Source organism: Muntiacus reevesi, chromosome 1 (genome assembly GCF_963930625.1).
Source record: "Muntiacus reevesi chromosome 1, mMunRee1.1, whole genome shotgun sequence".
Classification (NCBI taxonomy): Eukaryota; Metazoa; Chordata; class Mammalia; order Artiodactyla; family Cervidae; genus Muntiacus; species Muntiacus reevesi.
This window is the reverse complement of record NC_089249.1, coordinates 164,433,858-164,447,141: the sequence shown is the minus strand read 5'-3', so window position 1 is coordinate 164,447,141 and position 13,284 is coordinate 164,433,858. Positions and strand designations below refer to the sequence as shown.

The window sequence follows — 13,284 nt, the reverse complement described above, 5'->3', positions numbered from 1 at the left end:
CAGCAGACACTAGGCGGCCCTAGGGAGCGTCAGTATGGGGAAGACTGTCTGTGTAACACTGCGGGCTGAACGGAGAGAATGGGATGGGCGGGGTGTCGGTATAGAGGCGTTCGGGAGGGACGCGTATTGCTGTGACACTGCGGGGACTCTCTGCGGGGACGGGTGTCGGTGTGGCACCAGTGCACGCTGAAGGAGCCGGCGGAACCGGGTGGCCATGGGGATGTGGTCATTGCTGGACGCGATGTGGGAGATGCCGGCCGAGAAGCGTATCTTCGGGGCCGTGCTGCTCTTCTCCTGGACAGTGTATCTCTGGGAGACCTTCCTAGCACAGCGGCAGGTGAGCCTAGACAGGGCCCACCTGACCCCGACACCCGGCCTGCCCTAGGCCAGCCTCGTTCTCCATCCAAGTCGCTGGATGATTGCTGCGGCCACAGCAGCAGCCTTGACCTGATGGGTCCCTCTGAGCCTCCTAACTTGGCCCGATGGTGGCGTAGGCCCTGAGGGAATCCGGTGCTTCAGGATGTTTTCCGCAACGTGGTCATGGCCCCAGGCCGCTTAGGGCCTGGTGAAAGGGGAATCAGGGCTTCCGCCTTGTCAGGCCTGAGCTCTTGTACCTGCCCCACAGCTTCTGAGATTCTCGGACCCAGACTTTCCTCCTTTATGTTTGGCAGCAACCCATAAGCCTTTAGAAGGAAGGTGCTGAAAGTTTAGAATCACAGCTTCCCCATGACATTTGTGTCTCGCTTAACCGTAGGACTAGGAAGCCGTTTTCTGAAAATAAAGATTTATCAGTCCTTCCAAGGACCTGAACTTTTTTCCCTTAAAAAAAGAAACAAGTATGTTGGTTTTTGCCCAAAGAGCAGTATTTTCTTAAAAGCATATTTATTGTTTTTTTTCAAACAAACAGTAAAGTAGAAAGTGAAAGTTAACCTAGTAACAGTTCCCTGGAGATAATCAGAATTAACAGTTTGATGGATTACAGATCTGAACTTTTCTTTTTCTGGCAGCACGGTACTGCTTGAGGGATCTTAGTTTCCCTACTCACCCTGGCAGTGGAAGGGCAGAAGTTCTAACCACTTAACCACCAGGGAATTCCTGAAATGTGAACTTTTAAGTAAGATAGATTTTTAAGTGTAATTGACCATTTTAGTTGACCAGTCTGGTTTTCTTCTATGTTGGCACTGAATTGTCAACTGTGATGGTTAGGAAGACCTTTCCTTTTTTAACTGTTGGAACATTTTTCTTGAGCATTACATTCTTTTTCCTCTGCAATTTTTTCCTCTCAGATTGCATTCTATATGAATCTTTAAATCAAAATTTTAATTTTTCTATATCATGTCTGGATTCTATCTAGATTTCTTTTTTTTAGTCCGCGATATTCAAAGAGGTGTTAAACTGTATAGCACTAGGTTCTCTGACTAAGCTCTTAGAATAGCTTCATTAGTACAGAATCTTAGGCCTAGAAGAAGTACCTTTGCAGAAAGTAAGCACACAGGATCTAGTGTCTAAATTGAAGATGGGGTATTGAACATCTACCTATCTTTAATTATAAGCCTAGTTATAGTAACTACTTTTTGGTAGTCTTCTTTATTCAATTATGCTTTAATGTAATGCCAGTTATCAAGGGTTTGTTAAGGTGTCCAATAATAAATAGAAAAGCCATTTGTTATAAAACCATTGTAGAAAATGCTGTCCATTATATTGTTTGGAATCTGTTCCCTCTATTACGTACCATGGAATGAAATTACTTTTTAGAGTTTGGTATAATGAGTTTCTTTCTTGAAGACCTGATCTGTTTCTGTCATTTCTCAAATTTCCCTTAATTTGGCTTCTAGAATCAAATTTAATGACTAGTCCCAGTAGCCATTAATACCCATGGTTAGCATATTTACTTTCCTCTATCCAGAGATTTGTTTTCTGTGTTATAGGATATATGTTATTCCTGGGATAATTGGTAGCCTTTGTAATGTTACAGTTTTGGTTTACCTGTGCAAACTTAAGTGTGATGACAGCTTTGATTTTAATTTCACCTAGTCAACTAGTTTCAGGTTTTCTCCTTTTACTTTCTTCTACCAGTTGTTTTAGTGGTCAGTGTATTTGACCAAATGCAGTATTTGTGCATGTATAGAGCAAATTCTGAAACTCTAATACTTTGGCCACCTCATGTGAAGAGCTGACTCATTGGAAAAGACCCTGATGCTGGGAGGGATTGGGAGCAGGAGGAGAAGGGGACAACAGAGGCTGAGATGGCTGGATGGCATCACCGATTCGATGGACATGAGTTTGGGTAAACTCTGGGAGTTGGTGATAGACAGGGAGGCCTGTGGCCTCCTGTGATTCATGAAGTTGCAAAGAGTCGAACACGACTGAGCGACTGAACTGAACCGAACTGAACTGAGAGCAAATTCATCAGGCTTAAGTGGCAGGTTAATGTTATAAGCCAGTCAATGTTTCATTGTAAACAACTATTGTAAAAGTAACAAGTTGGCTTGACTGTTTCCTTAAGGTGTTTTCTTCAAAATATTTCAGAGACGGGTATATAAAACTACAACTCATGTACCGCTGGAGTTAGGACAGATCATGGATTCAGAAACATTTGAGAAATCTCGACTGTATCAGCTGGATAAAAGTACTTTCAGCTTCTGGTCAGGACTCTATTCAGAGGTTGAAGGCACTGTGAGTACCTTACTTCTTGGAGAGACAGTCTCTCAAATTACTTAATACCTTGTAATGTTTATTTTCATTTTTGTGTTTTGTGACACAAAAGAGGGTAGGTACCACACCTAAAATCCCAGAATAATTTCTTAACCTTTATTGTTGATAGTAATGAGTGGGAGCAAAAGAGGCAGAAACATAACTGTCTATAGACAGTTGAAAATTGTGGAATATGGTAACTGTCACCCTGAGGCCATGTATGAAAAAGAACCTTACATTGTAAGTTATTTTTGTAACAATTTCAGCTTGTCTTCTTGCTTCACTCATAACTCTAACCCGTTCTCCACATTGCAGCCCAAGGAATCCTGAAGCACAATTCTGGTCGTGTTATTCTACATAAAACCTTTTTGCTAGCCCACTGTTTCCTTCAGAGTAAAGTCTAAATTTCCTGGCATGATTTAAGAGGTCCTTTTGACTGGGGCATTGCTTACTTGAGCCTCATCTTTTTATTTCTTTCCCCAAATTCTTCTCACTTCTTTATTGTCCATCTCACACCCAGATTGGTTTTTTATGACCTTGCGTCTTTTCACATGCTGTTATCTCTGTCTGGGCTGCCCTTCCTGTCTCCGTTCATCTCCACTCTTGCACTGGGGCCTGATTAATCCCTATTCTTTCACTAGAATCCAGCTGAGACATCATCTTTTCTAAGAAATTCTTTGAAATTTCCCCATCCCTCAAGTCTGGGTTAGGCAGCATCCCATTATTATTCCCATCAGAGTACTTAACTTGGCACATTGTATTGAATTTGCCTGTTTGGATTACAGACTGGTAGTTCCTTAAAGACAGGGTACTTTAAAGTCTTGTTCATCATTTTATACCTAGTATCTGACATATAGTAAGCATATAATTCATATTTACTGAGTTAAGTAATGAGTGACAGATAGTTTTTACTTAGTAAAACAGGGCCAGTCTTTCCCCATACTAAAAGAAGAGAGGCTATACAATACTGAGCCGTTTCTCTGTCTTCTTCTTATGATCTTTCCTGGCCCCTGACCCTGGTACTTTTTTAGCCAGTTTTCCTAACTGCCCCTCCACAGATATCTGTATGTCTGTTTCTGTACTGTCTGTGTATATAAAATTGTGCTTTACACATAAAATGAGTAAGATTTTTTCACGACCACACCCTAAGCCTGATTCTTCGTTTTCCACCCCTGAGAACCATGCACCCTGGAGAAGGAAATGGCAGCCCACTGCAGTACTCTTGCCTGGAAAATCCCATGGACAGAGGAGCCTGACAGGTTATGTCCGTGGGATCACAAAGAGTTGGACATGACTGAGCAAGTAAACAGCAGGAACAATGGAAAGTACATGCTGTTGAGGTTAAGAGCTGACTGAACTGCAGTGGCTTGAGTTTGAATCTCAGCTCAATCACACTAGCTTTGTGACCTCAAGCAAGTCATTCAGCATTTCTGTGCCTAAAATTTTCCATTAAAATCGTATGGTAATAATAGTTCCTCATTCATATGTTGTTGAGAGGATTGACAATTATTTAATATCTGTAGGATGCTTAGAGCAATTCCAGATCTACTGTAAGGTGCTCCATGAGTGTTGTCTATTGTGTATTTTATCATCATAGTCGTGGTTATCACTGTGCCCCCAGAACTCTTTTATTTACATTTTTATTATTTTTATTTATTTTTTTTTAAAGACAGAGCTGCTACTCTTTATCCATTTATAAAACTTAGTTTAAAACCCAGCACCATTCTGTTATTCTGAAATGTGACTCATTCTATGTATCTATCATATATCTAACTGAGCCAAAACACCATACTCTACTTATTTCATTAGGCACAAAATTAAGTTATAAAACTTAAATTTTGTTGACGTTTTTAAGAGCTACTGTTGATAAATAGTACAATATAGAGTGATATATATATGAATAGAATCCACAAGTTTATATTCATGAAAAATGGATATATATTCTTTTTTAAAAAATAGACTATTTTTTAGAGCAGTTTTAGGTTGACAGCAAAACTGAGTGAAAAGTACAGACATCCCCATACACCCTGAGCCCCCACATATGTGCAGAACTCTCCCACTGTCCACATCCTGAGTTTGTTTCAATGGATTAACCTAAACTGACACATCGCTATCACTCAGAATCCATCATTACATTACCATCGCCCTTGGTGTTTTCCGTTCTGTAGGTCTGGACTAAAGTATAATGACAAATATTCACCATTACTGTACCATACAGAATAGTTTCACTGGCCTGTGCTCTGCCTGTTCGTCCCTGCCTGCCCTCTCATCCTCAGCAACAACTGATCTTTTTATTATTCCCATAGTTTTGCGTTTTCCAGAATGTCATGTAATTGGAATCTTACAGCTTATAACCTTTTCAGATTGAGTGCCTATTACTTGAGTGCCTATTATTAAGTCTCCTGTGTCTTTTCATGGCTTGATTTTACATTCTTTTTCAGAGAATACTCTGTCATAATTTCTCCAGAACTCTTTTAGATCCCTCAGTATCACTACGAGAAAGATTCCTAAATTGAAAATAAGATTTTAGGTACTTTTACTGTAAGCATCTTTGCTGCAGACATTTTCTTCACATAACCAATTGACTGTAAGGCATTTTTGCCATAAAAGATAAAATAATGAAAAATAAGAGAGACATTAAAAAAGACATAATGAAGCATGTAAAATTAATACCAAAATTAAGAAGACATTATTGCAAAATGTAGAACATTTGAATGCATTTAAAATGTGTGTGAATTCATGTCAATACTGTGTAACAACTAATGTTATTTTGTGAATTGTACATAAGCATTTTTGTCTTCCAAGTCTTTTGTTCATAGTATTGTATACATTTTTTTCTTGTTGATTTGTTTCATTGTTTAGTATTGTACTTTTTCACTAAAACTTATTCCTTTGTTAAGAGAAGTATTGGTCTACAAATACTAGGATGCATATTTGTAATTGAGCCCTGTATTGCTTTGTTAAAGCCTCTATACTGTATTTTTTTCTGGTGTATAGTAATATGTCCACTGATAGATGTTCCAAAATTCTATGGAAAATGTGGGTTCAACTGTGCACCTTTGAGATGCTCAATACCTCTTTCTCCTGTGAAGTAGTATGTTTCAAAGTAAGAAGCCAATTCATTAAAACCATTAATAACATCAGGTTATGCTGCAGGTTATGCTAACTAATTTTAGGCAGTTGAAACCAAACTGTCAACCCCCAAACTGTCAACCAGTTGTTTTATCTTTCACAAGAAATTTCACTTACAACCAGTTGGTTATGCAGTGAAAATGTTCGCAGCAACTTATTTAAGGCAAAGAAGCTTACGGCAAAAATACAGACATGGGAAAGTAATTGAGATTAGATACCATAATTGTTTCATCAGTTAAAGAAACCCGCTGTTTGTGGCTTTGTTAAATGATTATGGAATTGTCTAGTAAGTCACAAAATTTGCATTGACAAATATGTATTGTTAAGACTAGTATGGTTAAAACTGAGTTGTTAGGAACCTCTCTAATTTCCTTAAGAGTATGGAAAATGGCAAAGATTCTGGAAAAGTTAAATCTTGGCATTTTAGAAAAATTAATAAATGGTCTGAAAAATAAAATTATATTGCCTTTTAGGGTCCAGAGTGATTGCTAGTAATTAGTCTTTTCAGAATTGACTTTTTATTATATTTTTACTAGTCCAAGCCACGTTTACTGAGATATTGAGGATTAATATTAAAACTCAGTCCCTTCCAGCTAAGCCAGGACAGGTATACATGTGTGATATATGTGGATTGTATCTGGTTTTGGCTAATTTATCTGAAGCATTTCTCCTATTAGAGACATGGTCCAAGTAGGAAATCTGCCTTCAGATGGAAGTAGAGGGGCAAAATTTAGACACTGTCCTCTTCCCTCAATGATGTTTGATTCTTTGAAATTCATTCACTTACCCCTACAAGGCCATTATACAATGACAGGGAAAATATTTTCAGTCTCCTTAGCTGTCACATAAACGGTTCTAGGAAAGATGCGTGGTAGCTTGTTTATTATGCTTAGTGGCCATGAGAATGGCTCAGTTTGTTCTAGGAGATGACAGAGGTAGGGAGAATCCATATGTAGAATGAGAGACCTTTGTAATGTGCTACGGCTCAAACTAGAAGCTGTACTGATGGGCTAAAGCTGGGAACAGTAACAGTCATCTTCATGATAATTGTATGGGTTGTGATTTTCACTTCATATGTTGCTTTTATATTTATTGTTTTGTTTGATATTTACAACAGTGCTCTGGGGTTCTAGAAGGGCTTCCCAGGTGGCACTAGTAAAGAACTGGCCTGTCATTGCAGCAGACGTAAGAGACATGGGTTCAGTCCCTTGGTCAGGAAGATCCCCTGGAGGAAGGCATGGCAACCCACTCCAGTATTCTTGCCTGGAGAATCCCCTGGACAGAGGGGCCATAGGGCCGCACAGAGTTGGACTTGACTGAAGCGACTTAGCCACACACACATTGAGGTTGAAAGTATATAGGCATTATTATTCTCTTTTTATGGATGAGAAAGCAAAGGCTCAGAGAAATTAAACAGCTTGACCATATAATGGCCAGGTGACACTCACTGCCAAATGAGAGAATGGAGTTTCAGACTCTGTTCTTCTGAATCTAAAGAAAAAACCATTCTTGAAACTCTTGGGACTGCAACATGGATATAGTAAATTTACCCTTGGGGAATTAACAAGCTATATTTGCCATCAGATAAGAAGTGTTTTGTGTTACTTTGAAATTCTGTTCTGTTTGAAAGCAAATTCATTAGTTCCCATTTTGTGTTGATTATAATTAATTGGTTTGTAAGCTTTGATCACAAAGAAAAAGTACAGAGATTAAATAGACTTTTTTTTGCTGTGCTACTTTCTACCCAAGGGAACGTAAAAGGCCCATGTGACCAGTTACAGATGCCGCTGTTCACACAAATGTGACAGAGCACCCATATATAAAATGTCCCCCCTCTCTGAGACAAACTTTCCTGATATCTCATAGGTGTCACTAAAGAGTCCTCTCAAGAAATGGAATGGGTGGGGAGTAGAGTAGGGTAGAGTGGAAGAATTTCAAACTGTAGCTTCTCTAATTTCTGATCACTTCTGAGTGAGCAATTCATCCTCTTTAAGTCTCATTTTTTCTCCTCTTTTAAGATGAGAAGCAGGTTGATTAATATCGTGTTTCATATGGTTTGTGGCAAGGACTGAGTAAGGTAATATAAATGAAGCAATGAGTACAGTACTCAACACAAAGCAATGACTTAGTCATTGGGTTTCTCTGGGCAAGTTACTTTAACATTCTGAGTGTCAGTCGCCTTATCTATAAGATAGAGATTACTGTGCTCCCTAGCCTGGCTGCTTTTCAAGACTAGTGAAATAATATATGTGAAAGCAGGTGACTTGTTTTTCTTGGCATCATTAGTTCTTTTTGAAGGACATCCTATCTATACAGAGAAACTTTACCGTTGGCTGTGTTTTGTTTTTCATTCCCCGAAGCATGCTAAACAACATTAGCAATAGCTGTTTCCAAATGCATTCAGAGTTCATATTAAAGCTACCCTTGATACTTACTTAAAAGCTGGACTTTTAATCATAGGTGTTCCAGCCTTTTCCCCAAAGCATTATAAATCCTTAATTCTGCATTATTTATTAGTATTGAGAAATAGGATGAAGGAAATGCCATTCCAAGTCAATTAGTTCAACAAGTGGAGCATATACCACATAAAATGGTGCCAAAGCATGTCCTCTGGGAAAATAGTTTATATCCAAGATTGAGTTAGTTAAAGTGGAAGTGACTGGATGTAGAGTTAAGGGGGCCTTACTTTTATAAAGCAGTTTATTAAAATAGTGATTTTCAGACTTTGGTTGTACATCACATATAACAGGAGACTGACTCTCGGGTCCCTCTACCAGTTTCTGATTCTGGTTCTAGGGTGGAGCCGGAGACGTATTTCTAACAGATTCCGGCAAGGCTGATGCTGCTGTCCAGAGACCATATTTGAAACCTGTGGTATTATATTAATCCCCTGCATACTGGTAAAACTCCAAAAGATGGGGACTTCTCTCATGGTCCAGTGGTTAAGAATCTGCGTTGCAGTGCAGGGAATGTGAGTTCGATCCCTGGTTGGGGAACTAAGATCTCACATGCTGCTGGGCAGCTAAGTTCACACAGTATAACTACTGAGCCTGTGTGCCGCAACGAAAGATCCCACGTGCAGCAACTAAGACCTGAGGTAGCCAAATAAATATTTTTAAAAATCTGAAAGATGAATAGATCAAGTATGAGTGAGATAGTGGGGAAAACAGGAATGCTCTAATGGGAATGTAATTTGGTATAAACGCTTTAGAGAACAGGCTGATGATGCCAAATAAAGTTAAAACTCACCATTTATGTATCTAAAAAGATGTAGAGTGTAAAAAGTAAGTTGTAGAATGATAAATACAATATGATCTCATTTATATATATTCTTAAAAGGCATAGGTAAACCATTATATTAGGCTTTCCTGGTGGCTCCAGTGGTAAAGAATCCTCCTGCCAAGCAGGAGATGCAGGTTTGATCCCCGGGTTGGGAAGATCCCCTGAAGAAGGAAATGGCAACCCACTCTAGTATTCTTGCTTGGGAAATCCCATGGACAGAGTAGCCTGGCAAGCTACAGTCCATGGGGTCAGACAGAGTCGGACATGACTTAGCAACAAAACGATACCAGTAGCGCCAAACCACTATGTTATTTATGGATATATAAGTGGAAAGTGGGTTGGAAGGACACCTGTGCAATATATAATAATGCCCCAAACTCTCAAAGCCACAAGGAACCATGTCTGAATGGATGGGAATATTGTGCTTCTAACCAAGGAGTGTGATCATTGTGTTTCCAAGGCTCCATGGGTGAAGAAACAATATATTGATGACTCTGGCCAAAGTGCTTCCACAGACTTGGTATTTGTTGTGAGAAGTCGTGTTTTGTAAGCATATATCCTTTTCACATTTTAAGAGCTGCTCCCTCATTCATATGTCCTGTTGGTTTGGTGGATATCTCTGTTCACTTTATCTGCTCAAGACAAAGGGTGGTGCTGAGAAAGGGGCCTACTCCTGTGAAACCCTGATTCCCACCTCAGGATTCACTTTTTCCTTATTGAAAGATGACTCTGATAGCCTATTCTGTCCCCAGATTTGGTAGGTGGACATGTTTAGTTACACCTATACTAATACTTTGTCCTAACCAAGAGAACTGTTTCCTTTTAAGGAGAAGCCAGTTATAGAGCCATAGAGCCTGGCTTAAATCCCATTTCTGTCACTCATAGGATTTTTGATAAGTTGACTCAGTCATTCTAAGCTTAGTTCCTAATTCCTAAGGTCTTTTGTGGTCTTTTGACAACAGTTTTTTTTTTTTCCTCTGTCTCTAAACAGCTTTATTGAGATAAAATAACATATACAATTCATCCATATAAAATGTATAGGCAAAAAACTTTTGCTTAACAGTCTAACCTTAGTATATCAGTTGGTTTGTATTTGTCTAAATGTGTATTTTATCCTAAATAAGATAGATCTCTCTCTCTCTTTTTTTTTTTAACATCTCTCATATGGTAGTTTCTAGTACTGCTTAAATGTGACCAACATATGCTTTGTTTTACAGCTTATTCTTCTCTTTGGAGGAATTCCGTACCTCTGGAGACTCTCTGGGCGCTTCTGTGGTTATGCTGGCTTTGGACCAGAGTATGAGGTATGTCATTCATTAGCATATATTTGTCAGTCTTTTCTTCTTCCTTGGCCAGCTTTCTACTCAAGTTAATTTTTTGGCATCTACCTAATGAAGGCTTCTCTGTGTAGTGCTCATCCACTTATGTTAAGATAATGCACATTACTGTAGTAAACTCCTGAATTTCAATGGCTTATCACAGTAGTTTATTTCTCAATCACATAATAGTCCAGTGTGAGTATTTTGGGAGTCAACAGGTGACATCCTTTTATGTAGTAAGCCAGAGACCCAGTCTTTTCTTATATGGCTCTGCCACTCCCTAAGTTCCCCTATGTTCTCTGCATCCAACAGGCAAAAGGAATGAGAGGGTGGAGAAAGTGCATCCCCTTCTTAACTCCCTTGGCTCCGAAGTGATACCTGTTCTTGGCATTCATGTTTCACTGGTGAACCAGTCATTTAGTCTCAGATGCAAGGGAGCTAGGTAATGTAGCCTCTGGGTAGGCATCTGATTCTTAGAAACCACTCTGTGCAATCAGTGAAAAGTGAAGCATGAATTTTGTTGAACTTAATGCTAAGCAGATTCCTGTGACACACATGTATAGCAGATACTTTGAACAGAGACAAAATATATCTCCTAGTATCTTCACTGAGCTCCTTGAGTTGGTGGCCCACTCTTCTGGGGATTCTAGGAACAGTGTTGGAATAAAAGCCTTAGACCTGAGACTTTGCCTGTACTGGATGCTGGGACACTGTTTTTGACTTTTTCTCAGTAATTAGTCTGTTCTCTCCTTCCTGTTTATTTGAAATGATGCACCTCTTCAACATGACATGTGTAGGTACCTTGGGCTTTAATTCAGCTCATACTGAGTCACATTTTGTATACCATTTTCTAAGGAAGCCAAACTCTTTTAAGACCTCTTCTTCCTGTGATATCTCTGTATCTTTGTAGACATGCCCTGACCTGCCATTGCACTGTTGCTGTTTACTTGCTTGTTCTCTGCATTGTTTTGTAAATAGTTTAAGGTGGTTTTCTATAAACATGACTGGTTCCTAAGAGGCCTTCTTTGACCACTATCAGCTAAAATAGCATCCCTCTATCACTCTTTAGTGAAGCACATCACCTTATTTTATTTTCTTTACAAATGCATTTACCACTCTCTGCACTTATCTTTACTGTCTGAGCCACCAGGGAAGCCCTCTATCTATCTTGTTGTTTATTTGTTTACTTTTGATCTATCACCCTGACAAAACTTGTAGGTTATAAGGGGACAGAGATCTTACATATTTTCTTCACTGCTGTGACTTGTGCCTAGAACAATGCTAGTCACAGAGTAGGTACTTCATAAATATTTGTTGAGTTAATGAACCCAATCTATATACATACATATAAAAATATTCCTTACCTTAACAGGAAGTTTTTTATATAATGTTCTTAGATGTTATCTTTGCATTTAACAATGTTTTAGAGCTCTCTTTCTGTCTGTGTATATAGATCTTCATTTTCTTTGATGGGTGCATGGTACTGGCAGCAGTCCTCACTCTGCACCATTCTGATATACACACATTTCAGTTTCCCTGGTTTAGTTAATGACACCAGCCCCTCAGCAGTTTCAAATTTCACTTACCAAAATATGTTATATGTGTAACTGCATAAAGTACAAGTTCCCTGCTAGCTCTTCAGTTCATAAATTGCTGTGCAAATAACAGATGCTCATACAGTGACTGATCACATCACTCTTTTCAAATTCTGCCAGTGACTGGTCACTGCCCAACTGCTGCTCAGTGATTCAGAGTGTGCAGTTGTGTTGTCTCCTGTCTCCCAGCTATAAACCCACATGACATTTTACAAAGATGGATCATTGAAAGAGGGAATTGGCCAACAAAGATGAAAGAATAGGGACTTCCCTGGTGGCCCAGTGGTTAAGAGTCTGCCTTCCAATGCAGGGGGCATGGGTTCCATCCCTGCTCCGGGAAGATCTCACGTGCCGCAAAGCAGCTAAGCCTGTGGGTGACATGACTGGAGAGCCCGTGTGTTCTGAAGCCCATGTGCTACAACTGGAGAGGAGCCTACAGGCTGCAACAAAGAGCCTGTGTACCACAGCTAAGACCCGATGCAGCCAAATGAATAAATACTTAAAAAAAAAGAAAGTAAAGAAATGAAAAATGATAACATTGGTATTGAAATTCATATCTAATGTACATGATATGGAGGAAATAGCTGACCAAATTTCTACCTGAAACAGCTCTTCTTGGTTTATGTTTTTTCATAGTGTATGAAGTACTAAAATGCCTCTTTCTTGGGTCCCAACAGTACTTATTATATACATGATATTCTTATTTTTGCCAGTTGGACAGGGAGAAAATATTATTGTACTATTATTTCATATAACTTATTGTTGAATGGAAAAGTCAGTAATGAAGCAGCATATGAAAGTAAAAGTATGTGTGAATATCCATACAGATTTTTCATATAACTAGTGTCCTAGTGATGAATATTTAAGTTGGTTCAATTTTTCTTGATTGCATATAGAGGTGTCCATTGTTGTAGACAGGTTTCAAATCTATAAGAAACCTGAACTAGTACATACCAAAATTCGAAAAGTAGTTTCGTCTGGAGAGAATTTGGCAGTTTTTATTTCCTTATTTTTGCTTATCTCTTAAGAAAATTCAGTAATGAGCATGTACTTCTTATATAATGAAAACCAATTTCTTCACTAAAAAAAGAAGAGAACAAAGTGGACCTCAACCTATCCTTAGGCATAGGTAGTGTGTTTTTCGGCAGGACTTTCTGCTTTCCAGGATTCCCTGATAGCTCAGTTGGTAAAGAATCCGCCTGCATTGTGGGAGACCTGGGTTCGATCCCTGGGATGGGAAGATCCCCTGGAGAAGGGAAAGG

At 39.1% G+C, this 13,284-nt stretch overlaps 1 protein-coding gene across 2 annotated transcripts in view; it reads left to right on the top strand.

Annotated features, from left to right (window-relative positions):
• Positions 1-138: 138 nt before the first annotated feature.
• ZMPSTE24 (zinc metallopeptidase STE24) overlaps positions 139-13,284 on the top strand; it is a 42,613-nt gene continuing 29,467 nt past the window's right edge. Inside the window, exons 1-3 of one of the 2 annotated variants that reach the window (XM_065915601.1) lie at positions 139-337; positions 2,530-2,676; positions 10,326-10,412. In XM_065915601.1, coding sequence (XP_065771673.1) covers positions 215-337; positions 2,530-2,676; positions 10,326-10,412 — 357 coding nt within the window. In that variant the 5' untranslated portion in view covers positions 139-214. The remainder of the gene's footprint in view (positions 338-2,529; positions 2,677-10,325; positions 10,413-13,284) is intronic. The other variant, XM_065915609.1, reaches the window with a different exon arrangement.